The sequence below is a fragment of the Schistocerca americana genome, chromosome 2, assembly GCF_021461395.2.
Source record: "Schistocerca americana isolate TAMUIC-IGC-003095 chromosome 2, iqSchAmer2.1, whole genome shotgun sequence".
Taxonomy (NCBI): Eukaryota; Metazoa; Arthropoda; class Insecta; order Orthoptera; family Acrididae; genus Schistocerca; species Schistocerca americana.
Window position 1 is genome coordinate 303160433 of NC_060120.1, and position 26195 is coordinate 303186627.

At 41.3% G+C, this 26195-nt stretch overlaps 1 protein-coding gene across 4 annotated transcripts in view; it reads right to left on the reverse strand.

Annotated features, from left to right (window-relative positions):
• Positions 1-7967: 7967 nt before the first annotated feature.
• LOC124593722 (pre-mRNA 3'-end-processing factor FIP1) overlaps positions 7968-26195 on the reverse strand; it is a 108857-nt gene continuing 90629 nt past the window's right edge. For 2 of the 4 annotated variants that reach the window (XM_047132037.1, XM_047132034.1), the window contains exons 7-8: positions 17803-18089; positions 7968-8212 (exon numbers count right to left, since the gene is read on the reverse strand). In XM_047132037.1, the coding sequence (XP_046987993.1) occupies positions 8065-8212; positions 17803-18089 (435 nt within the window). In that variant the 3' untranslated portion in view covers positions 7968-8064. The remainder of the gene's footprint in view (positions 8213-17802; positions 18090-26195) is intronic. The other 2 variants (XM_047132036.1, XM_047132035.1) reach the window with 2 other exon arrangements.

The window sequence follows — 26195 nt, forward strand, 5'->3', positions numbered from 1 at the left end:
GCACAATCACAACTGGTGCTGCCAACGTGCAGCTGTCAACATAACATAATGTATGGGTTGTTAGGGTCAGATACCACCCCCGTGCAATTGCTGTCTCACTGTGGGTGTCACACTGCACACCTTGCAGTCCTGTTAAATGTGGTCACAATTGCACCTACTGTTTGAAAAGGACCCATTCTTGCCTGTTACACAATGTAGCGGTCACCTGCTGCTGTAGTTGACCATAGTTGACCACCTCCTTTCCTTTGGTTAGCAGCAGCCATGGTTCGGAGTGCTCTCCATGCATTCTGTGAGCAATACCCAACTCCTCAGCTGAACTCATCATATTCTGTCCTCCTTTCAGTTTCTCAATGATTCTTCCCCGTGTGAAGTCATCAATATGTTGTCTCTGGGCCATTTTGTAATGAAGAGCACCACCACATTGCAACATAACTGCTCACTGATTAACACAGACTGTCTTCTCCCTTTCCTTCAACTGCGTCATACTGCAGAGCAAGCCCCATTTGGCCCTATAATCAAGCTATTTATTTATAGTCTGATGACAGAGAACTATAGATGACTATTTACAACAAAGATATACATTTCTACATGGATACACACAATCTCAAGTTTGTATAGTAACTATAGACATGCTGACCTTATGCCATGTGATGTCCAGCTTTCTGCACATGACTGGGAGAGCTCTGGCAATATGGTTCCACCAAATTGGTAATATGTTAGGTTATTCTACCTAACTCATCCTTAAGTTTTGCAGTGCAGTGTAGTTGGTAATCTTTCCAGTATCGAGTAGCAAAAAGTAGATTAGTATACTTTATTGGCAGTAAGGACAAAAAAGTCTTCAGAAGTAGTACTGAAAACACTGACTGTCAACTAGTTGAACAACCCATACACGAAAGATATATTTTACACCTTCTTATTACAACAACAGACTCTATCTTTTTGAGAGTGTCACCAAACAGGCATGTATTAGATTGCGATAAGCAGTAATTGTCACAAAAGACAAATGGTCATCAAGCAAGCTGGGAGAGAATTTGTGTTTGGCAGAACTGATCGAATGTCATTATAAACTTATTTAAGAACGAAATGAGAAAAATTTAGTTCAGATCTGGTAAATAAAGAACAATAATTGTAGTGAATGCTGAAAGATGTTGTAAATTGTGATTTGGATAAATATGTTCCAAATAAAGAAATAAAAGACAGCAAAGAGCCATCTTGATTTAATGGTACCAGTCATACAGAGAATGTTTTAACAACAGAAACTACTACACTGTTGCTACATAAGAAACTGCAAGGAGCCTGATAGAGAGAAGTTCGTGGCAAGTCATACATTCATAAGAAGAGCAATGCTTGAAACCTACAATTTTCACAATGACAGCCAGACGAAAACCCAATCAAAAAATACTGCAAAGTTCTGGTTGTAAGTAAAGTCAATGAAAAGGTCCAGTCCAAAACTTCCATTCAGTCCCTCATGTATCAGTCTGGCGTTGGAACTGAAGACAGCAGACAGGCAGCAGATATTTTAAAGTGTATTTACGCACAAGGATACAATCATACCAAAGTTTGACCATCGCAACACTCCCAAGTGAGAGCACATTGGTACTGAAAAACAATTAAAGTTACTTAAAATGAACAAGGCATTAGGCCCTGAGAGAAACCCAGCTAGATTTCACATTGAATATAATGTGGAATTAGCTCCTTTCCTAGTTCTAATTTATTGAGAATCTATCGCTCAATGAATAATAGTCTCTGTCACTGGTAAAGAGCTTACAAATAAAAGGAAGGGAAGCAGACTGGAGTTTAACATCCCCCAACAACTAGGTCACTCGAGATGGAGCACAAGCTCTGATTAGAGAAGGATGAGAAACGAAATCGGCTTTGCCTTTTAAAGGAACCATACTGGCATTTGCCTGAAAGGATTTAGGGAAATCACAGAAGCTCTAACTCTGGATGGTCAGATGAGGATTTGAATCATTGTCCTACTGAATACGAGTTCACTGTTGTGACCACTGTGTTATCACACTCAATGTGTGTACAGAGTAAAACATTGGATGTACAGAATTACAGACCACTATCACTTGTGTCCGTCTTCTGCAGTATCCTGTTTTAAGTTCAAACATTTTGAGATTTCTGGAGGAAAACAAGCGTCTCTCAAAGAATGATTTCAGATTCAGGAAAAACCACTTGTATGACACATGACTTGCTTTATGCATACATAATACCCCATAAACAGCAGTTGCAGATGAACAGGTAAATTACATCTTCATAGGTTTCAGAAAGATACTGTACCACAGTGTAGACCGATGATCGAGCAGGCCAGGAGAACATGTTGACACCCTGTAGAGCACGTCAAGTTACAACAGTGGTATGTGGGCGAGTGTTACCCTGCCGAAAAACACTCAGTGGAATGCTGTTCATGGATGACACCACAACAGGTCAAATCACAAGACTCACACACAATTTTGCAATCAGGGCACATGGGACAACCATGAGAGTGCTCCTGCAGTCATACAAAATTGCATACCAGACCATAACATAAGGTGTAGGCCCAGTGTGTCTAGCATGCAGACACGTTGGTTGCTGGCCCACAACTGGCCTCCTCCTAACCAACACATGGTCTTCACAGCCACGGAAGCGGAACCAGCTTCCATGAGAAAACACACCAGACATCTACCCTGCCTCTGATGAGCTCCCATTTGACACTACTGAGGTAACAATGGTGGGGGTCTGGGATCGGTGGAATGCACTCTCTAGGGCATCTGACTCAGAGCTGTCTTTGAAATAACCAATTCATAACAATCCGCTGTGTCACGGTGGTGCCAACTGCTGCTCAAATTGCTGCTGCAGAAGCAGTATGATGTACCAGAGCCATACAATGAACATGTTGATCTTCTCTCTCGGCAGTGCCATGTGGCCATCAGGAGCCTGATCATCTTGCGACAATACAGTCTCGTGACCACCACTACCAGCAGTCTCGTACTGTGGCTACATTACTGGCAAGTCTTTCTGCAATATCACAGAATGAACATCCTGCTTCTTGTAGCACTATTACAGGATCTTGTTCAAACTCAGTAAGGTGCTGATAATGGAGTCTCTGTCGCCTTAAAGGTATTCCTGACTAACATCAACTCACCACGTCCAATCTCAAAGGCAAGTAACGCTCACGATCATTAAAGCGGGTATTTAATTTGACGAGACATAATCTTTCAGATGTAGAAACACACTTATAAACTCCTTGGTGTTGCTTTTTTTCCCAACTCCTTTCTCTCTGTCAGTGTATGTGGTTGCTCGAGGGATATTTGACTGACATAACCCAGTACATTATATTGGGCTGCAATGTTCTACAGAAACGAAATAGGGTGTCTCCAGGGAAGCATTGTAGGACCTCCATTTTCAATATGTACAACAATTTATCAGACAGGATCAGTGGCATTACAAGAATTTTTGCTGACAGTGCTGCTGTATACAGGAAAATATCACTCGACAACTGTAAGGAATTGCAAAAAAAAAAAAAATGTAATAAATAGCAGGTACATTTAATTGTGGATGAATGTGAGATAATGTTTATAACAAACAGAAACATCCCAAAAGTAACTGATTACAAGATCAGTGGTGAATATTTTGAGCACATTGCATCATTTAAATATTTCGGGGCAATACTAACAAGCGCAATGAAATGGGGCAATTAAATAAAAATAGTATCAGGGAAGGTTAATGGAAGGCTTAGATTTGTTGGAACAGTTCTCGGAAAACACTCCCTTTGTTAGAAAAGTTCCAGGACAGGGAAATAATGATTCTAGCTCCTACTGAAGTAATTGCCTTGGCTATCTACACACAGGTGCCAATGTTTCTGAAGGTCTTGGAAGCAGGAGGGGAAATTTTCAACTGTGATGCTTGTAAGCTCATTTGTCACAGCCTGTTGGATGTCTGTGATATCTTCATTAAGCTTTCCTTTCACTCAAAGAAACAAGAAAAAATTGAAAGGTGACAGGTCAGGCAAATATGGCGGACATGGGATGACAATAACAGAATGTCTTACCAGCTGCTTGGTAAAAGATAAAGCGGTACTGGGTCCAGCATTGCCATACCAATCCTCACAATGCCACGAATCAGGATGGTTATATTGAATTGCTTGCCACGAACATTTCAAGACTTCAGTGTAAACAGTTTGACCTGGATGAACATATTCATGGTTGTCATTTGACTTTTTGGTACTTGTGGTCCAGGACTTCGCCATTCAGCACTTTGAAGCTTCATGTTAGGGTCATACTGGTAGCACCAACTTTCATCCCCAGCAATAATCTTTGACAGAAATGTGGGACCACGTCTCGTTCTATCCAGTAGTTCAGCAGAAATTCTTCATCTTTCCTATTTCTGCTCACCTGTTAGTGTGTGAAGGAAGAGTTTTGCATTAAGTTTCTGTTTGGTTAATTCTTCATGTAAAATCTTAAAACAAACATCATGATCCACATTAAGTTTTTCTAATATCACATGCAAGTTACATGACTATTCTTGCAATAACCACCTTACATGCTCTACATTTGCATTGGTATGTGCTGTAGATGGGAGACCATCTCTGGGATAATCTTGCACTGAATCTCAGCCTTCATGAAATGTTTTGTGCCAATCAAAAATACTTCTTGAAAGCGCTTCCCCTGCACATGCTTACTTAATGCATAACTTAATGTTCATTCTTTGCTCCATTGTGTCATCATAAGTAATCTGCCAAGAACCCAAATGGTGTGTTGTTAAGCACACTATCAAGTAGGCACGACATCAGACATCAAAAGAATTCAGAGACATGTTAGGAATATTCAAAAATGGTTCAAATGGCTCTGAGCACTATGGGACTTAACTTCTGAGGTCATCAGTCCCCTAGAACTTAGAACTACTTAAACCTAACTAACCTAAGTACATCACACACATCCATGCCTGAGGCAGGATTCGAACCTGCGACCGTAGCGGTCTTGTGGTTCCAGACTAAAGCGCCTAGAACCGCACGGCCACACCGGCCGGCTGTTAGGAATGTACCAAGTTGGTGTAACCCTTAAGAAAAGTCACAGTAATGCTCAAGAAATTAAATGAGAATCCTCCAACAAAAAATGACAGAGTTCTCGTGAAATGCTCTTAGGTAAATTTAGAGAACCTGTGTTAAACATAGACTTGCTAGCATTATTCTGCCACCATTGTATACACCCCACTGAGATCATTGAAGTAAGGTATGAGACATTAGGAATGCACAGTGGCATATAAAAAGTCATTTTTCTCTCGTCCACTATGTGAACAACATTGATACGATTAAACTTTTGCTGTGCACTATACAGTGACTTGCAATGTATATATGTAGAAGTACATATAAATCAGCAGTTTCAGACCTGACCACCACCACAAGGCATCTGGGAACACCTACATGTGGACTTTGCAGGCCCATTTGAATGAAGTATGTGGATGGCAATCACAGTTGCAATCTTGAACTTCACATGGTCCAAAGATCCTCCAACTCAACAGAAGCTGCCACTCAGGTGTTAGCCTACATATTCACATTAAAAGATCTTCTGGAGGTTTATTGTCTTGGACAACGGCCCTAATTCTGCATTCAAGAGCCTCTGTGCCATTAACAGTATCTGATGGTTTGGCAGCATTATGTCTTGAAAGAGAATAATGTTTTCTTTTGAAAAAATTCTATGTTATTTAGTTGCAGATTTATTTGTTCTTTAATTAACTGGAGTTAATAGTTTTAATTTTTCAACAATGGAAGTAAATTAAATGTGTGGTGTAAATAGATGTAATGTAAGTGACAGATATATTTCCAATTGTAATATAATACCGAAAAACAATGAATTACAACAAAAATAAAGAGCACACTTAAAAAATAAGTTAAAGAGAAAATAACACCAAAATTGGCCAAAAATAGCACTGAATCCAGATATGCTCCTGGAAATGTTTTGCAGTTTAAAACCTTGTTTCTAAATAACTGTCTCTTGTTTCTAAACAACTTCCAGTACCTGTATGCCTCTTCGATGACTGCCACTTTCTGTTAGACCATTTAAACCAAATGTTTGGTTAAATCATGCTCTCTGCAAAATCGTACCACGAGGTTTACCCCTGCATTCATCTCCCCCCTTACCAGTCCATGTTTTTCTTCACTTCTTTCTCCCACTATCAGATTAGAGATTCCAGTCCTGTCACAATTAAATTTCCATCTCTGTTCTCTCTTAATGTACTGATTTTTTTAAAAAATCTCTCAATACATTCTTTTCTTCTCTTCCTAAGTTGTGGAGCTAGCAGTTATGTACACTTGTATTATTATGGTGAGGCATAGCTTTGTCCTTATCTTGGCTATGATAATCCTTTTACTAAGCTGTTGATGCCAATGGCACACTTATTTTCTTGTTCATTACTAGATATACTCCAGCTTTAGCCCTTCTTGGTGTTGTATTGTATTCATTTGACTTGGTATTGCTGCCACTATAATTCATTAAATAATTTCAACCTATCAAATACTCGCTTCAATTCTCTACCTACTCACACTATTAATGGAGCTAATATTCCACCCTCCAACTCACAGAAAGACAAATTTATGTTTTCTGTAGACTACTTCCTCTCATCTGGGAATCCACATAGTGAATTGTCTTACCTCCAGAATATTTAACCCATTAATATAACAAGAATGCTATAATCATTAAACCATAAAGTACAGCTACATGTCCTCAAGAAATATAACAGCTGTAATTTTCCCTTGCTTTCAGCCATCTGGAAGCATCAACATAGCAAGGCCATGTTGGCTAAAGTTACAAAACCAGATCAGTCAATTATCCAGACTGTCACCCATGCAACAATTGAAAAGGCTTATGCATCTCTTCAGAAACCATATATTAGTTTGGTCTCTCCTTTCCAATCTAACCTATGGTTGCACTGTTAAGATACGCAATATGTTTATTTATTGCAATAAGAAGTTTGTTTGGTAGTTAATATTATACATTCTAAAGAGTCTCATTGAGGTCCAAAGTATGTAGGGTAGAAATATGCAAGATATATTAAGATGTTGATACATTCCCAAAGAGTAAATGTTGCTAAACTTAGCTGTTTGAGAAGTTCAAATCATGTAGCTTCTATATCAAATATTTACATCCAAAAGTCGAAAGCAGCTTGTTTTTCAGTGACCTCATGTGATAAGACTAATTGTTGTTACTCTATTTACTGCACAGTACTAAATATACTGGACTTTTTCCCCTAAATTAAGACAGATTCCACTGACAGAGAACCACTAAGTAATTACTTGAAAAACAATGTGTGTATATTTGTACTGTAGCTCAAGAAAGGATTACTCTGACTGCTAGCATGTCGACGACTCAACATTTCTGCTTTTTAGTGAGTGGTCTCCTTTACTCCTACCGTATTTTTGCAAAAAACATTCTGTTACTATCCCTCTAACTGAACTAATTGTACCACTTGTGCCATTTTCAAAAAAGGTGCCAACTCTGCAGGAAGAAACATCAGGTCTGGTACCCACCAAGTTCTTTTCATAACTGCATCAAAATAAATCTGCAGCTAGGATAACTTTTGTGATAATTCAAGATTCTACGGTAGCTACAGACGAGCATTTTGCAGACATTCCAGAATTGTAGTACACACGTCAAAGTTAAGGGACCCTTTATATCGATCTAAATGGCGCCATGTCAAAAAATAAGTTCATTTCTGACCAGTACGTCGATGAATTCTTTCTCACTCATAATAGAAAATCATATTTCTGTCATACAGTAACTCACGAATTGCCTCAGGACAGTAATGAAAAGTTGGGAAGAAGATTTTATAAAATGAAATGACTAACTGTGTACACTGTTTAGTTTCCAAATTAAAAAGTTTCACAGTGTAAGCACTTGCAATATGGTATATATGCTCAAAACATATCCTTCACTTTTGGAGTAAGCGACTTTTAGGGAGGTGTGAGCTGAGGAAATAAAAACCCATTTTTGCTTATTGAAATAAAAATTATTTACTGCTTGATAATTAATGTTGCACATTTTAAAGTTTTTGTCAATGTGTATTTATCTTATTTGGAGCACATTATTCACTTTCTTCTTTGCTCTTCTCACGGTCAGAACGACGTGACTTCTTCTTCCGATGACTACGATGACCTGGGCTACGACTGCGACTTTTATGTCGCCTGGAACGTTTCTCTGTACTACGGCTCCTTGAACGGTGTCGATGAGATCTGGGCATAAAATAAATTGCAAAAAATTAGCAAGTTTGCTGCTTGCTTCAAGGCTCATATTCATAAAAAATACCTAATATAATGTGGGATGTGTTGAAAGCTTACATAGGCATATTGTGTGTAACTCCAGTATTAATGTGTTTTCATAACTTTTGTTTGTATGGTGCATAATAAATGAATAGTTTTCCACTCCCCAAGTATCTCTGAGGCAGTTAGCCAATGTTTTTCAACCAGTTTTGTGTAAAAAAAAGTATAGGCCATATGTCTTATATATTGGGCATTGTGACACACACTGTAACAAGCTTTTGCTTCTTAAAGATTATGTTATTAATAGCAATAAGAATACTGTCATTAAAAGGTCCTATTAAGAAAAATAAAGAAAGTGAGTCAGACAAACAGGTAACATAAGAATAAGTTTACACTAAATTACAGCTGAAATTGGCAAGGGTACCTATTTTTTCAATGCTAAAATGACACTGCATTATTATTCATGATTAACAGTTAAAGGGGCCAAAATACTGCTGTCTTGAGAGCTATTGTAACAGGCCAGCAGATGTGTCGCACACAGTCACCATTCAATCAGACATCCAGATTTATGATATAATAAGGAATAAGAAATAAAGGAAATATGAACACCGTTCTATCACCACTATTTAGTATGTTTATAAGGATGCTGGAATCTGAAATTTTCTACTGGAAAACAGTGAATATCAGGTATCAAAAGCATTAGCTTCACTGGAACACAGAATCCACTGAACTGTTAGGACCTAACACACTATTATTCATTCGTTTTTTATTCTTCCCGTGGCTGCGGAAATAGTATTTAGAATTAAGTGAACAAACAACATATTACATACTTTTCTACGGCCTTGGAAATGTTTCTTGACTTAATGCACACCACTTTAACAAAAGCTGTAAATCAACCACCAAATCTACAAATGAGTTTATTTTAAATTACTAATAATTGGAACATGTATATTCAAGAAAGCTTAACAAAGTAAGAAAACTAAAAAATATTAAATCTGCACTGAACAGTTGCCTTTCAATTAAATTTAGCTTTTTCATAAACATTCAGTTATCAGCTGCACTCTTCAGTGCAGCCATAAACTGAAATAATCAGATGTACTGTTACTTCTGGCAGGAATGCTGAATCTTATATCCAGTTTAAATCATTCAGTCACTACATTTGCTCCTGCTTGTATTCTGATAAAAAGCACGATTTCATTCCAAATGACAGCGAAACAATAATAAATTTTTCCCAACTATGCCATGAAATGTTTGGTGGTAACCTACGTCCCAATTCTCTGCTGCTACATGTTGCAAAAATTTTTGTACTGTGACAGAATATATACGGATCACCATAGTCTATATTACATTACCAAGTTTCACAGTCTGCACTACGCCTTTGACTACAGCAATGAATGCTCAAAGTATCCTAAACAGAACATGCGGAACTCCAGGATGGAATATCAACAATATTTCAAAAAGTATAGATTTCTACTCACCGTAAAGATGACCAGATGAGTTGCACACAGGCACAACAAAAAGATTGTTACACATTTAGTTTTTCACCAAAGCCTTCTTCAGAAAAGAAAACATACACACATTCATACAAGTAAGCACATCTCACGCACAAATGATCACCACCGGAACCTCAGACTAACCGTCACATTAAACATAAGTAGCCAGCAACCTGGAGTGGGTCGGAGAAGGGTGATGGACAGACAGCAATAAATGGGTGGGAGGAGAGAATAATGCTGTCAAGTGGAGCATGCAGGGACTACATGGAGGAGTGACAAGGTTGCTAGGCACAGAGTTGGGAGACTGTGAGGCAAGAAGGTGGGCAGGAACGGGAAGCAGAAACGGAGAGGAGCAGGGAAGGAGAAAGACAGGTGGAACAGGTGGGCATGCTGGCACAGGGTGGAAAACAATAAGGAAGAGTCGACATGAATAGGGAGGACGTTATAGGAAAGGGCGGGGGTGACTGATGGCTGGAAGGTGGGGGAACAACAGGTAACTGTAGGTTAGGAGCAGGATAATTTTGGGAGTGGAGAATTTGTTGTAAGGATAACTCTCACCTGCACAGTTAAGAAAAGCTGGTGATGGAGGGGAGGATACAGACAGCCTGGGTTGTGAAGCAGCCACTGAAATCAAGCATGTTATATTCAGCTGCATGTTGAGCCATGGTTTACATTGCTCTTGGCCACAGTTTGGTGGTGGCTGTCCATTATAGTGGACAGCTGGTTGGTAGTCATACCACTATAAAAAGCTGTGCAATGACTGCAGCAGAGCTGATATCTGATACAGCTGCTTTCACAGGTAGCCTGGCCTGTGATGGGCTAAGATAAACCTGTTGCAGGACTGGAATAGGAAGTACTTCGTGGGTGGACTGGGCACCTCTAGCACCCGTGTCTTCCATAGGGTTACAATCACTGTGGCAAGGGTTTGGTATTGGGAGCAGCACAGGGATGGACTAAGATGTGGAGGTTGGATGGGTTACAGAACACCACTTTCAGTGGTGTGGCAAGGATATTAGAGAGGAAATCCCTGATTTCAGAGCATGATGATAGGTAATCAACACCCTGATGAAGGATGTAGTAGGGTTGTCCCAGTCCAGGACGATATTGGGTGATGAAGGGGGCACTCCTTTGTAGCTGGTTCTTGGAGGTGGTGGGGGCATGTGTGAGGAAATGACACAGAAGATCTTTTTGCAGACTAGGTTTGTGGAATAGTGCTTATTTGTCCAAGCCTTGGTGAGGCTTTCAGCATACTGAACAAGGGAGTTCTCATCACTGCAGATACGCCTTCCCCAGGTGGCCAGGCTGTATGGGAAGGATTTATTGGTGTGGGAAGGATGGCAGCTGTCAAAATGCGGGTACTATTGGTGGTTGGTAGGTTTAATGTGGACAGAGGTGTGGATGGAGCCATCAGAGAGGAGGAAGTCAACATCCAGGAAGGTGTATGGCAGACTGAGGAAGACCAGGTGAAGCAAGTGGGTGAAGAGGTGTTGAGGTTATGAAGGAATGAGGATAGGATGTCTAGGGCCTGAGTCCAAATTATGAAGATGTCATCAATGAACAGAAACCAGATCACTGGTTTGGGGTTTTGGGATGCTAGGAAGGTTTCCTCTAGATGGCCCATAAACAAAATGGCACAGGAGGGTGTCATGTGTGTGCCCATGACTGTGCTGTGGATTTGTGTGTATAGGAGTATGAGGAATGAGGTAGAGAGTTTAGAGTCTGAAGGATGTTGGGAAAGGTAGTGTTCAATAGTGGCATGATCATGAGCATGAGGGATGCTGGTGAATAGGGAAGCAGCAACAATGGTGACGAGATAAAGGGGTGGGGATGTTGAAGAAAGTGGTTGGTATCTTTGATGTGGGAGGTTAGATTTCGGGCAACTGGTTGGAGGTGTTGGTCAATGAGGACCGAAATTCCTTTGCATGGGGGCATAATAACCAGCTACAATCGGGCATTCAAGATTGCTGTGTTTGTCGATTTTAGGGGGCACATAGAAGGTGGGTGGGTGGGGTGTTATAAGGGTGAGGAGATAAGGAGATTCAGGGGAGAGGTTAAGGAAGGGACTAAGGCTTTAAGCAAAGATTGGATGTTATGTATGAATTCCGGGATGGGATCACTCAGGCAAAGTATATAGGTGGAGAAATCACACAACTGGCACAAGTCTTCAGTCAGGTAGTCACTGCAGCTCATAATGATAATGGTAGAACCTTTGTCTCCAGGTAGGTTGAGTGGACGAAGATTTATTTGAGGCTGTGTATGGCTGCCCTTTCTTCTACTGAAAGATTGTTCTTAGGAAGGGACCTGGAAAAGGATGGTGAGGCCACATTGGAAGTAAGGAATTCCTGGGAGATAAGCAATGGGTCGTTAGGTGGTGGGACGGGAGGATCGCAGTTGGTTGGTGGTATGGACTGGGAGAGGCAGGGTTCTTTGTTGGGATTAGGTTGGCTTCTGATGGAAGCATTGGTGCAAGTAAGTGTTTCGATTGCAGGGATCAGGAGAAGGAGAGTACGTCTTTGAAAAGTCTGACAGGGTTAAATTTGGGTGTAGGGTTAAAGGTGGCACCCAAGCTGCTGGTGATTATTAACATGTGTGTGACGTGCTTGCTTGTATGATTGCGTGTTGGTTTTTGTTTTCTTTACTGATGACGGCTTTGGACAAAAACTTATTATGTAACAGTCTTTTCATTGTGCCTGTCTGCAACTCCATGTGTCATTTTTACTGTGAGCTGCAATCTACCCTTCTAATATAGTTAGCATCCTTATTACATTTATTCTTAAGTTTTCAGAATCTTTCATATACATCACACGTGGCCACAGAGCATGAGCTTACCCCAAAGTGAATTAGATTGATTGATTCATTGAGGGAAAGGAGGCGGGGGTTATGGGACCCAGGGGGAGGAGGCGGGGGGGGGGGGGGGGGGGATATGGGACCAAACAGCAAGGTCATCAGTCCTGCAATTCCAAGTTACTCACGGAAGAGAGAGAATCTGCTAAAAGTTGACGCATCCAGTCAGAGGAGTCAAACTATAAAATGCGGTAAAATGGTAGGTCAAATCTAAAAACTGGAAAAATAGAGGGATACAAGAGAGATCTTTCCAGGGGGAGTTGTCATTGGTTCCAGTATGAAGAAACATGAAGAGTGACCCCTACCACAACCACACTGCCCCTGCTTCAGGAGTAAAGCAAAACCTTATATATGAAAATAAAAACAACTTTCATGGAGGAAACAGAGGACCACTTCAACCATCCATGAATCATCTGCTAATATTAAAATTAAGGAATCTGGAAGACTATACCTAGTACAAAGGGTCAAAAAAAGGGGACATTCCAGCAATATATGGGATGCCGTCAGTCTGACTCTGCAACCACATTGTGGGGGTGGTTTGTTACATAAGAGGAAACAATGGGTGAGCCTGGTATGACCAATGCATAGACAGCATAAGACCGTGGACTACTTCTGAGAGGAGCGGAAGCAAGAGAGCCAAACCACAGTGGTCTCCTTGCTTGTGTGGAGTTTATTACTGAGAGCAGTAGCACACCATGTCATTCCACTTTTGGGCTAAGAGTATTTGATGTAGATCCATCCACATATCCACAGCTGGAATCATGAAAGGGACATGGGGGGCTAAGTACTGCTTCTCTAGCCAAATAGTCAGTCAGTTCATTCCCTGGGATGCCCACATGACTTGGGACCCAAAGAAAGACAACTGAGCAGGCGGCACGGCCAAGGGGAGAGAGGAGGTATGCACAACAGAGACCAAAGGGTGACAAGAGCAGCATCGGTCGATAGCCTGCAAGCTGCTTGTTGAGTCTGTACATATTATAACACTGTGGAGGGAGGTCTGAGTAAGAAAATGGAGTGCTCTGCTAATGGCTAGCAGCTCTGCTGTGAACACACTACATGTTCCCAGCAATAAATGGTGTTCTAAGCCAGTAGAAAACATGAAAGCGAATCCCACCTTATCTATTGTCTAAGAACCATCGGTGTAGAAGATGGTACACTTTGGAACTCTGCAAGAATGGAACGTACAAGACACCAGGAGACCATAGGGGCAACAGAGACCTTAGGACCCTGGAATAGGTTAGTCCTAATCCGTGGTCTAGGCACCATCCAAGGGGGGGAGGGAGATAAATGGGGCACATTCCAGTGTCCAGTGTGCAAATGGAGATCTCGACAAAGGGAAGTGAAATGCATTCCAACAAGGAATCCCACCTGTGGGTGGTTATCAGAAGGGAGACATACCTCATTTGCAAAGAGGTACATGTCTAACAAAACGAACGTGGTGTCGCTCCAGATTAGCCCAGTTATTCTCATCAGTCTGCAGGATGAGGTCCCTATGAAAAATCACCCCCTGGACCATATTCAGAGACTGGTGAGGGGTAATAGACACTGGGACATTGACAAGATGATCACACGCACGAAGAGCTACAGATTGGATGGCATAAGAAGATTTGGTCAACAGGGGGCCCGACCACATCTTGCTAAGAGACTCCACTTCACCAAACTTGTCCTCTATATTCTCCACAAAAGACAATGGCTTTGTGGCAGTAAATGTGTCCCCGTCTGTCCTAGTACAGATGAGGTAGCGAGGAAAGTGTTCCATCCCCAGCTGGTGTGCCTGGCGCTCCTTCCAGGGTGTAATCAAGGAAGGGAAGGCTACTGGGGCTTACGAAGCAGCATTGAATGATCCATCACCATTTGAAGAGACTGTTGTTTAAGAACGGCCAGATTTTTGCAGCTTGATACGATTCACGCACCAAGCATCTGCCCTAATACCACCCACTCCGATAGGGGCTCTCTCCGTGGGCACCACGCAGCACAGCAAGGGCCATCCTTGCTGGGAGTTCGAATGCTCCAGGAAGACAAGCAACCACTCCTTGGCAATATGGGGGGAGGAAACAGCTCAGGTATCAGTAGTGTAATTCCTGTGTTGTCAGCAGGCTTAGCCAGATGGGTACAAAACAGCTCCACTACACGGACTGGCTACACATGCTGGTGATCTAGCGGGATGAAGGGGAAGGAAGGGGGATGTAGATGCTAGGGAGGGTGTTCTTCCCCAAATGGTTCACACTACAAACAGAAAATTTAGAAGTGGAGGTCAAACTTCACACAGGGACCTAAACGATAAAAAAGATGAAAGTGAACAGGCAAGAGGAACAAAACTGAAAGCAGTACAGGGAACTAGGTGGATAGCCAGGTTGACATAAATCAGAACACAGACAGGGGCAGTAGGGGTTAGCAGGGAAGGCGCGAGGATAGGGAGGGAGGGGCACAGTGACAGAAATGCAATCAGAGAAGGAAGAATGGGCTCCAATAGCTCGGGGACCCATGTGCACTATGCACGAACTCACGAAAGAAGCACGAGCCCCCTTGGCGGTAAGGTGAATTAGAATGTGTACTTACTCACAAACAAATTCCAGGGTTTCACAACCTTTAGTGGTACAGTCCAGGAGTACATCATCCATCAGTTTCTCAAGCAACTTTCAGGTCTATAATGGCATCACCGACACAAATATTTAAGTAGTTTAATGAGTAAATGTAACAATTCAGCAAAAAGGAGAGGCCACAGTCATCTAAAGGCACGTTAATGGCTGGCATAATACAGCCATAAAAGTATTCAGATTAATGCTTGGTAAGCATACATAAGTGCAATTAAAACTGCTGTTAATTCTGCTGCCATAATTCATGTTTCAGGATTCAATTGCATATTGTCCTTCATTTCCCAAGATGGAGTCTGTATAATCAGAGATGTTACCTGGGAAGTCTTCTGCTCTGCATGTATATATTATTTGATCAGAAGCTACATCTTCCATGTACTATAACACTGGTCCCATGTGTTGGTATATCCATAGCATATGGTGCTGTTCTGTGATATGTCAAACTTGTACTCATGGCACAGAAACTTTGTTATCACCTTATTTTGAAAATTCGAACCCCTTGGTTATCTAACAGGAGTGGGGATGTAATTTTGCCTTTTCAGTATCTACCTGTATAATATTCTACAGCAATTTCCCTGTTGTTATCCATTAATATTGACCAATGTATGAACAAAAAGCACAAACTTGAGTCATAAATTTGTAAAAAGTTTTATGGCAAACATTTCTGCACTGCGGCTTTGTCAATAATATGAGGGTTGTAGGGTTTCCAAAGAGCTACAGCCTCGAGGGAAGGTTCTAGGCTAAATCCGACAACAGTGCCGTGCGCAGTGGTTGCCCCACTCTTGAGCCCTCCTGTCTGCGATTCACTACATTGCTCAGTGTTGGCTTGGCAGCTGTCAGAGATGGAAGTGTTTATCACTGCTCCTGCCAAGTGCACGGTTCGAGCACTAATCCAGTTTCTCCACGCAAAGAAGTTACCACCCGTGGAGATTCATCGGCAATTGACTGAAGTTTATGGTGAAGAGTGCATGTCCATTCAGCACGTTCACGTTTGCTGAGGGTTGCAAAGAAGTTCATGATGAAGAACGGAGTGGAAAACCGCCAGTTTCGGATGCAATTGCCCAGAACATCAACAGTGAGCTGCTCAAAGATTGGAGGGTCACTGTCTGTGAACTTGTTGAACCCATTCCTGAAGCTTCCCATGGCACAACTGAAAGAACTTTAACAGAAACGTTGGATTATTGCAAGGTGTGTGCTTGCTGGGTCCCCCAGATACTGACTGACGGACACAAGGAGTAACGCCTTGACTGTGCTCGCAAGTTTCTTCAATGATGTGATGGGGGAGGCAACAAGGAGAAGTTGTTGGACTCTATCATCAAAGGAGACGAAACGTAGGTGTTTCATTACACTCTCGAAACCAAACAACAATCTCGTCAGTGGCGTCACTCCAGTTCCCCACCACCAAAAACATTCAAACAAACACAGTCGGCAGGAAAGGTTATGGCAACTGCATTTTGGAATTGGAAGGGGGTTCTCATCAATTTCATGCAACCTGGGACGACATGAAACTCAGACAGATATTGTGAAACATTGACCAAACTCTGCCGAGCAATCCAGAATTGCCAGAGAGGACGACTGAAGAAGGGAGTAGTGCTTCTTCACGACAATGCTCAACCCCACGTCGCTCGTCAAACACAGGAGCTTTTGAAGACATTTGGAAGGACTGTTATGCCCCATCCCCCATATAGCCCAGACTTAGCCCCCAGCGATTATCACCTCTTCCCTAAGCTAAAGGAACACTTAGGTGGCAAACGCGTCAAGAGTGGTGACGAAGTCTGAGCAGAGGTCACATGCTTCCTCAGCAGGTTGGTGGGAGACTTCTTTGACTTAGGAATACAAATGCTGAAGCACTGTCTTCAAAAGTGTTTAGAAAAAAATGGAGACAATGTTGAAAAATTGACAAAAGTGTAAGCTTTTAAACAATGTACAAATTAATAACAATAAACAATGTTTTCTATTTTAAAATATATGGGAACCTTACTTTTGGTACAACCCTTGTACAAACATGAGAACATTAAAGACATAACAGGAACTGCATCAGTTTCATCATCTTGTGAGCCAGTTCTGCACTAGTACAAGTGCTCACTGAGGCAAAGTCCAACAACATAATTAATTTTAAAAACACATCATATTCAGTTTTCAAGTAAATGTTGCCAATTCAGTTTGATTTTATACTTTGTGAATTTTCAAATGCTAAAACTACTTGAAAGACATTGACTCTAAATTTTGAATGGCCTGATGTGAGGAGTCTGGCAATAACAATGACATCTTCTGTTTAAATTAAAAGAATATGGAGATGTTGGTTAAAATGAATCTCAAAAATGGCAATATGGTACCGATATCTTGATTACGTGACACCTAATAAAAAGAGAGACTCACAATCAACTACAGCAACAATATACATACAGTACTTTTCTATCAAGTTTGCAATATAGGTGTGTGTGAAACCACTCACTAAACATTAAAGGGAGTGTGTGTGTGTGTGTGTGTGTGTGTGTGTGTGTGTGTGTGTGTTTTACTGCCTTAGTGAAACAGTGTCACTTACTCTTACTCTAAACTTTTTACTGACGTTCACTTTTAACAAAGCAGAACAAATTGCAAAATAATGTTAGTAAAATCCTGGATCATGTACCTATACCTGTCTCGATGCCTTTCAGATTTGTCCCTGTCTTTGTCTCTGGTCCTCTCTCTGGGCTCCTTCTCAGAAGAATCCTTTGTAATAGATTCAGCTCTGCCACCTGCCACAGATGCGTTGTCGTCACCATGGTCTCTCAAAGAACTGCGGGAATCCTGGCTGGCTGTTTCCGGAGGCAGTCCACCAGATGATGCGGAGATGACTGGAGGCAAGTGGCTGACCATCGGCGATGGAGTGAGCACCTTCACATCAGAGGCAACAGGTACAGGTGTTGGCTGCCATGTCTGTCAAGCAAAGTAGCCTTGCTACAGGTAAATCGTTATTTCTGTTTTGAAATTTTTCCATGCTGTTGCTGAACCTCCATGAATGTATTTGGCAGCCAAAGGACATGAATGAAATTATTTTCCAGAAAGATGGAACTGTGAGGTACAATGAAACATCCAGTTTCTAAAGTAAAATCAACAGAAAAGTTAGAATAATAATAACCAGCAAGATTAAATAAAATATAAAAGGAAAACACACACAAACACACACACACACACACACACACACACACAAATGCGCGCGCGCACGATATGAGTTCTGACACTAACATTGCTCCCTGACTCATTTATGATATTCATTACTGCAGCTGCACACTTCTGACGCATGATCTGCATCTGGGGTCATTTGATAGTCCCCCACCCATGCCACCAGTTTGGATTTCAACATTAAGAACCTCACAACATTAAGAAATTAGCTGCAGTTGCTTAAAATTATTCATAAGTCATTTGCAACTGGCTTAGATTAAAACAGTAACTGTTTTGCTTGAATGGTTCTCAAATGTAAAAGCAGACAATATTGTGGAAACTACGCAGTATTCTGAAGCAGCTGCTTTTAATCCTTGAGTTTGTCATCTTCAGTTGCAGTTGAAGACCACGAGCACCTGCCTTAAATATTGTGCAGTTTGTGTAATTTAAAGTGAAATGACTATATACAACCACATGCAGTGAAGGTAGCTTCCTGACTGAGATTCACTGGGAGAGTTTTAAGCAAATGAAAGTCAACTTCAAAGGAGACAACCTCCAAAAGTACTGTTCAACCAATCCTTAAGTATTCCTATTAGCAAGGGATCCTCACCAGTATGAATTGAAAAAGGAGATAAAGAGGTGCGTTTTGTCACAGAATTGTTCTGTAAGCGCAGGTACGTCACAGAGGTGCTCATCAAACTCCAGTGACATACATTACAAGAGAGCTGTTGTGCATCAATAAGAAGTTTATTGTAAATATTGTCAGAGCTTCCATTCCAAGAATCAGGCAACATATTACTTTGTCAACATATACGGCAGGGAAAGTGACTAAAATGGAACATCGATGGTGGCTTGCTGTTCTTTCTATACACCAGTTGTAAATGGCACATGAAAGAAGAAAAAATGATACCAAGAGAAATCATAAGGTGGTTTGGATAATGTAGCTGTGAACTGATTAAAAAATAATTTCAGTGTCCTTAAGCTGCCTTCTTAATACCATAAAATTCAACAATTGTGTAGAATATCTTTGTATATGTGAGAATAGCGATGAAAGATCTCTGCCAAACTTGGCCTTCTGTCTCCTTCCCTTTCCACAGTACCTCCTTATATAATGAGAAGTAAATTGTTAAAAGATGACGAAAATCACCACCACCACTACTGGTATCTGAGCAGTGTACAGTTAATTTGGGTGTCATTTCAGGACCAAGCCAGCCTGATTCTGGTGCTTTTATCTTTACAAGCAATACACTTGAAATTAGTTACAATTAATGGTACCTCACAGTTTACTTTTTTTGATAATAACAATGCAACAGTTTATCACATACGTATTTAACAGACTAATACAGCTTTAATGGGTTGATTGTACTTGGGAAGATTTATATGTAACCACCCACCCATAACTGCAAATAATTTTAGTGAGTTGTCAGAACTGATACAGACAGAGTGCACATGGAAAATCAATAATAAATTGCTTAAGAAATTACTGTGCCAAATAAGGCTAGCCCATATACCCATATTTTTGTGATTATTTGCAATCAATACTCGGAAAAAATTATGCCATGATATCTGTTGCATCATACAAACTTTTCTTTCATTTATAAAACAGTTCTCATGCTAATTAAAAATCCAACTGGGAATTTGCAAAATGGGATGAGGAAAGACAAATAGTAATCACAAAAGAAACAGTGTTGGGTACCAGATAGAAACATCTTGTTTATGTTTATAACTTGAACAACAGTGCCCACATCATTTTTATATGCTATCAAATGCTACCTTTAGACAACAAGTGGTTGTCTTTGCTCATACTTCATCATTTTTAGGTTATTATTTAAACTATGTGTTTATTTTCATATTCATAACACGAAATTTTATTTGAAAAATCCACTTCCACCACATTACTACAGGACATGCAATTTACACAAGTAATAGGATCAGTTACAACTGCAAATATGAACGACTCACATCACAGAAGACAACTAAGTTAGTTGATTAATTACACTGAGAGTGTACCGCACCATGAAGAGCCACATGCAAATATTTGAAGACTATTTAAAAGATTTATATTTTTTCTTAGTGTTTATTCTGTGGATCTAAGTGTTGTTATCTTAGGGTATGGACAGTCATTCCCCCCCCCCCCCACCCCCCCCTCCTCCTCCTCCTCCTCAAGATATGAGGGAGTTCAGTTAGTGGGGAGGAAAGGCAATAAATCAGTCCATATATACATAATCAGAAGAGAAGGAATATGGATGCTGGCAAAGTGTGTTCAGTTACAATGTTTTTATGGGGATTAATCATTCATAAAGGCTTAATTGGCTTCTTACTGTGACAGTATTACTCTGTAGAGTCATGAGCATTTGTTTCTGAGGCTGAAACATGTTGAGAAATATTATGTACTCAGTTAACATTCTCAACTAACAAAGCACTAATTTTAACTAATGCTTGATTCAGAAAAAAATTTACCCCTTTATTCATTCTCAGACCAAATTTCAGTTGAGACTGCACAAGTATTAACCACAATTTCTTAACTGAGTATGTTTAACTTTATTGTTTCCATGAGAAGCAGCCAAAGTTTTAATTATTACCTCAAAAAATAAAGTTACAATACATAATTCTTTTTTTGTTAGTTGGCACATGTCGAAATGGTGCAACCCATGATGATTCCTCGACTTGCGCCATAGGGTGGTGGGGTTTCGGGTTCCGCTGGATAGGTCAGGAGTCCACTACACACAGCAGGCGGCTACATGGGTAGCAGGGGTTGTGTGGCATGGGCTTGGGCGGTTTTTTAGGTTAGATGGCCTCAAGCAAGTACAGAAAGGGCAAAAGCCTCAAAGGGTGCGGGGCAAAGTCAGGGCATGCGGGGACCAAGCAGCAATCTATATTGTAATTGTAAACTGTCGAAGCTGCGTTGGTAAAGTACTGGAACTTCAAGCGCTGATAGAAAGCGCCGAAGCTGAAATTGTTGTAGGTACGGAGAGCTGGCTGAAACCAGAAATAAATTCTGCCGAAATTTTTACACAGGCAAAGACAGTGTTTAGAAAGGATAGATTGCATGCAACCGGTGGTGGCGTGTTTGTCGCTGTTAGTAGTAGTTTATTCTGTAGTGAAGTAGAAGTGGATATTTCCTGTGAATTATTATGGGTGGAATTTGCACTCAACAACCGAGCTAGGCTAATAATTGGCTTGGCTCCTTTTGCCGACCTCCTGACTCAGCAGCATTAGTGGCAGAACAACTGAGAGAAAATCTGGAATACATTTCACATAAATTTCCTCAGCATGTTATAGTCTTAGGTGGAGATTTCAATTTACCAGATATAGACTGGGACACTCAGATGTTTAGGACGGGTGGAAGGGACAGTGCATCGAGTGACATTGTACTGAGTGCACTATCCGAAAATTACCTTGAGCAATTAAACAAAGAACCGACTCGTGGAGATAACATCTTGGACCTACTTATAACAAACAGACCCGAACTTTTCGACTCTGTAAGCACAGAACAGGGAATCAGTGATCATAAGGCCACTGCAGCATCCCTGAAGATGGAAGTAAATACGAATATAAAAAAAGGGAGGAAGGTTTGTCTGTTTAGCGAGAGTAATAGAAGGCAGATTTCAGACTACTTAACAGATCAAAACGAAAATTTCTGTTCCAGCACTGACAATGTTGAGTGTTTATGGAAAAAGTTCAAGGAAATCTTAAAATGCATTTTAGACAGGTACATGCCGAGTAAAACTGTGAGGGACGGGAAAAACCCACCGTGGTTCAACAACAAAGTTAGGAAACTACTGCGAAAGCAAAGAGAGCTTCACTCCAAGTTTAAATGCAGCCAAAACCTCTCAGACAAAGAGAGGCTAAACGATGTCAAAGTTAGCGTAAGGAGGGCTACGCATGAAGCGTTTAATGAATTCGAAAGTAAAATTCTATGTACCGACTTGACAGAAATTCCTAGGAAATTCTGGTCTTACGTTAAATCAGTAAGCAGCTCGAAACAGCATGTCCAGACACTTTGGGATGATGATGGCATTGAAACAGAGGATGACACGTGTAAAGCTGAAATACTAAACACCTTTTTCCAAAGCTGTTTCACAGAGGAAGACCGCACTGCAGTTCCTTCTCTAAATCCTCGCACAAACGAAAAAATGGCTGACATCGACATAAGTGTCCACAGAATAGAAAAGCAACTGAAATCACTCAACAGAGGAAAGTCCACTGGACCTGACGGGATACCAATTCGATTATACACCGAGTACACAAAAGAACTTGCCCCCCTTCTAACAGCCATGTACCGCAAGTCTCTAGAGGGACGGAAGGTTCCAAATGATTGGAAAAGAGCACAGGTAGCCCCAGTTTTCAAGAAGGGTCGTCGAGCAGATGCGCAAAACTACAGACTATATCTCTCACATCGATCTGTTGTAGAATTTTAGAACATGTTTTTTGCTCGTGTATCATGTCATTTCTGGAAACCCAGAATCTACTCTGTAGGAATCAACATGGATTCCGGAAACAGCAATCGTGTGAGACCCAACTCGCTTTATTTGTTCATGAGACCCAGAAAATATTAGATACAGGCTCCCAGGTAGATGCCATTTTCCTTGATTTCCGGAGGGCATTTGATACAGTTCCGCACTATCGCCTGATAAACGAAGTAAGAGCCTATGGAATATCAGAACAGCTGTGTGGCTGGATTGAAGAGTTTTTAGCAAACAGAACACAAAATGTTATTCTAAATGGAGAGCCATCTACAGACGTTAAAGTAACCTCCTCCGGTGTGCCACAGCTGAGTGTTATGGGATCATTGCTTTTCACAATATATATAAATGACCTAGTAGATAGTGTCGGAAGTTCCATGCGGCTTTTCGCGGATGATGCTGTAGTATACAGAGAAGTTGCAGCATTAGAAAATTGCAGCGAAATGCAGGAAGATCTGCAGCAGATAGGCACTTGGTGCAGGGAGTGGCAACTGACTCTAAACATAGACAAAAAGTAATGTATTGCGAATACATAGAAAGAAGGATCATTTATTGTATGATTATATGATAGTGGAACAAACACTGGTAGCAGTTACTTCCGTAAAATATCTGGGAGTATGCGTACGGAACAATTTGAAATGGAATGATCATATAAAATTAATTGGTGGTAAGGCGGGTGCCAGGTTGAGATTCATTGGGAGAGTCCTTACAAAATGTAGTCCATCAACAAAGGAAGTGGCTTGCAAAACACTCGTTTGACCTATACTTGAGTATTGCTCATCAGTGTGGGATCCGTACCAGGTCGGGTTGACAGAGGAGATAGAGAAGATCCATAGAAGAGTGGCGCGTTTCATCATAGGGTTATTTGGTAAGCGTGATAGCGTTACAGAGATGTTTAGCAAACTCAAGTGGCAGACTCTGCAATGAGGCACTCTACATCGCGGTGTAGCTTGCTGTCCAGGCTTCAAGAGGATGCGTTTCTGGATGAGGTATTGAATATATTGCTTCCCACTACTTATACCTCCCAAGGAGATCACGAACGTAAAATTAGAGAGATTCAAGCACAAACGGAGGCTTTCCGGCAGTCAATCTTCCCGCGAACCATACGCGACTGGAATAGGAAAGGGAGATAATAACAGTGGCACATAAAGTGCCCTCCGCCACACACCGTTGGGTGGCTTGCGGAGTATAAGTGTAGATGTAGATGTAAGCCATCCAGACCTAGTGATCATCACAGCTGCACAGACAACCCTGGCATGCCTCCCGTGAGGCCCAATTTATCCACTAATTCAAATACTACTGACTTAGTGCCCATGCCCATTATTCTCATTACTCACAACGTTTCACCAATTCCTGTAAGAATTAGTGTGAGGTGTGCACCTGCACTAAAGGGATCATTGGCCACCATCGCCTTGATTGTATACGTGTTGTCTGTTTTTTCAGACATGCCCACAAGAAGCCAAATGTCATTAATTCCTCTGTGTGTTGATTCATAATGGCTGCAGGATCAAAATGACATCTGTTCTTTCAGACATGTGCAGTAGAGCAGACACCACATATACAATTAAGGAGGGGCTAGTCAGTGATCACTTCAGTGCAGATGTCCATCACAAAACTTTTACGGGAATGGGCTAAACGCAGTGAGTAGTGAGGATAATGGACAGGTGTATTACACCAGTAGTGTTTGAATTAGTTGGAAAATTTTGTCTGTGGGAGGCATGCTAGGGTAGTCAATGCAGATGCAATGATCACTGTGTCTGTATGACTTAGTAGTCAGAGCGTCTTCCTAGTGAGCAGGAGAGCTGGGTTTGAATCCCGATCTGGTACAAATTTTCAACTTTCCCCATTGATGTATATCAGTGCCCACTAGCAGCTAACTGTCATTAATTCCTTTGTGAGTATCAAAAGATTTATTTGTGTGTTTTATCAATGGTACATCTGCAAGTTGTACCACTTACGAGTTACCATTATACACATGAGCTACACAATTCATAAAATACATGAATAAATGCTTTTCAGCTTTATTTTGCCTTCTCCATGTATATTCAAATAAATAAGTCAAACAACTCTTTGCACAGCTTTGGTCCTTGTAATATTTTTTTAATAGCAGCCCATGTTTCTTCAGTGCTGTTTATCTGTGCTCCTGTAGTTGGGATTTTGATATGGAGGCTGTGGTTTGTGGAGAAGTGCTTGGAATCCATCATTTAGGCACTTGTATGAACCAAAACATTTAGACGCTATAATTGTCCCAGGTAAGATATTTTCTCATATCATGTCCAAAAGTACCTCCATTGAGTTTTCTTTGACAAAATGTAGTAAACACTTATCCGTGGCACTTTCAATAGCACCAGATACCCACAGTCATGTTGCACTATTTCTTCTCCCAAATTTTCTTCCCCCATGTACGGATTCTTGCCGCCAGGGGACTCATGGCTCTTCTATGTGGTTTTGTTCCTCTTGTTTTCTCTTCACCTTTCCTTTGGCCCCCCCTTTGGGGTTTGATCTCCCCTTCTAAATTTTGTCCCCGTAGTGTGAGCCAACTGGAGAACACCACCTTACATAGCATCTTCAGTGAGTGGCCTTACCACGTATTCCATCTTTTTCTTGATGCCGTTGTCCTTTAACAGTTTATAAACAGCACAGTAGCCAACCTGTGTGTTGGGGTTGTTATGTACCCTTTTGGTTGATCACCCTAACAACACAGGGATTACACTTCTGATATCTGATCTGTTAACTTCCCGTGTATGTCTAAGAGCGGTTACTTGTCACTCTCTAGCATTGGAACTCGTAGCAGCAGCAGCAGCAGCAGCAGCAGCAGCCACCATGCCAGACGGCCTTTGCTGCGGTTGTGTGGTGCCCAGGGGGAGACCGCAGATTGGAGTAGGTGGTATCAGGATGTGCGCTTTGTGTATGAAACACAGTAAGCTTCAAAAAGCTGGCCATTCTTCTCGTGCCATCTCTCTAGTTGACAATGGAATTTCAGTGCTGCTTCTTATGACCCTGTGACCTTCCCTTCCCTGACTACCCCTTGGGAGGAGGGCCAGGCTTACTGGCTTAGGGTGAAATCCTTTTCCCACTGACTGATCTACAACCGGACTGAAGGGTCACTTTCGCCACCACAAAGCCATTGTTTTTTGTGGAAACTATCAAAGTCAATTTTGGTGAAGTATACTCTCTGAGTATGGGGCAGTCGGGCTTGCTGTTGATCAAAACTACTTCCACCTTCGAGTCTACAGCCCTTTGTGCCTGTGACCATCTTGGCAACATCCCATTGTCCAGTACTCCTCACCAGTCTTTGAATAAGGTTCAGGGAGGCATCCTTCAAACTCATAAGGAGCTACAGGCCAATCTGGAATGGTGGAGCATTAATTTTGTTCAGCTTGCTCAGAAATGCTGTAAGGGCAGTCACATTGAT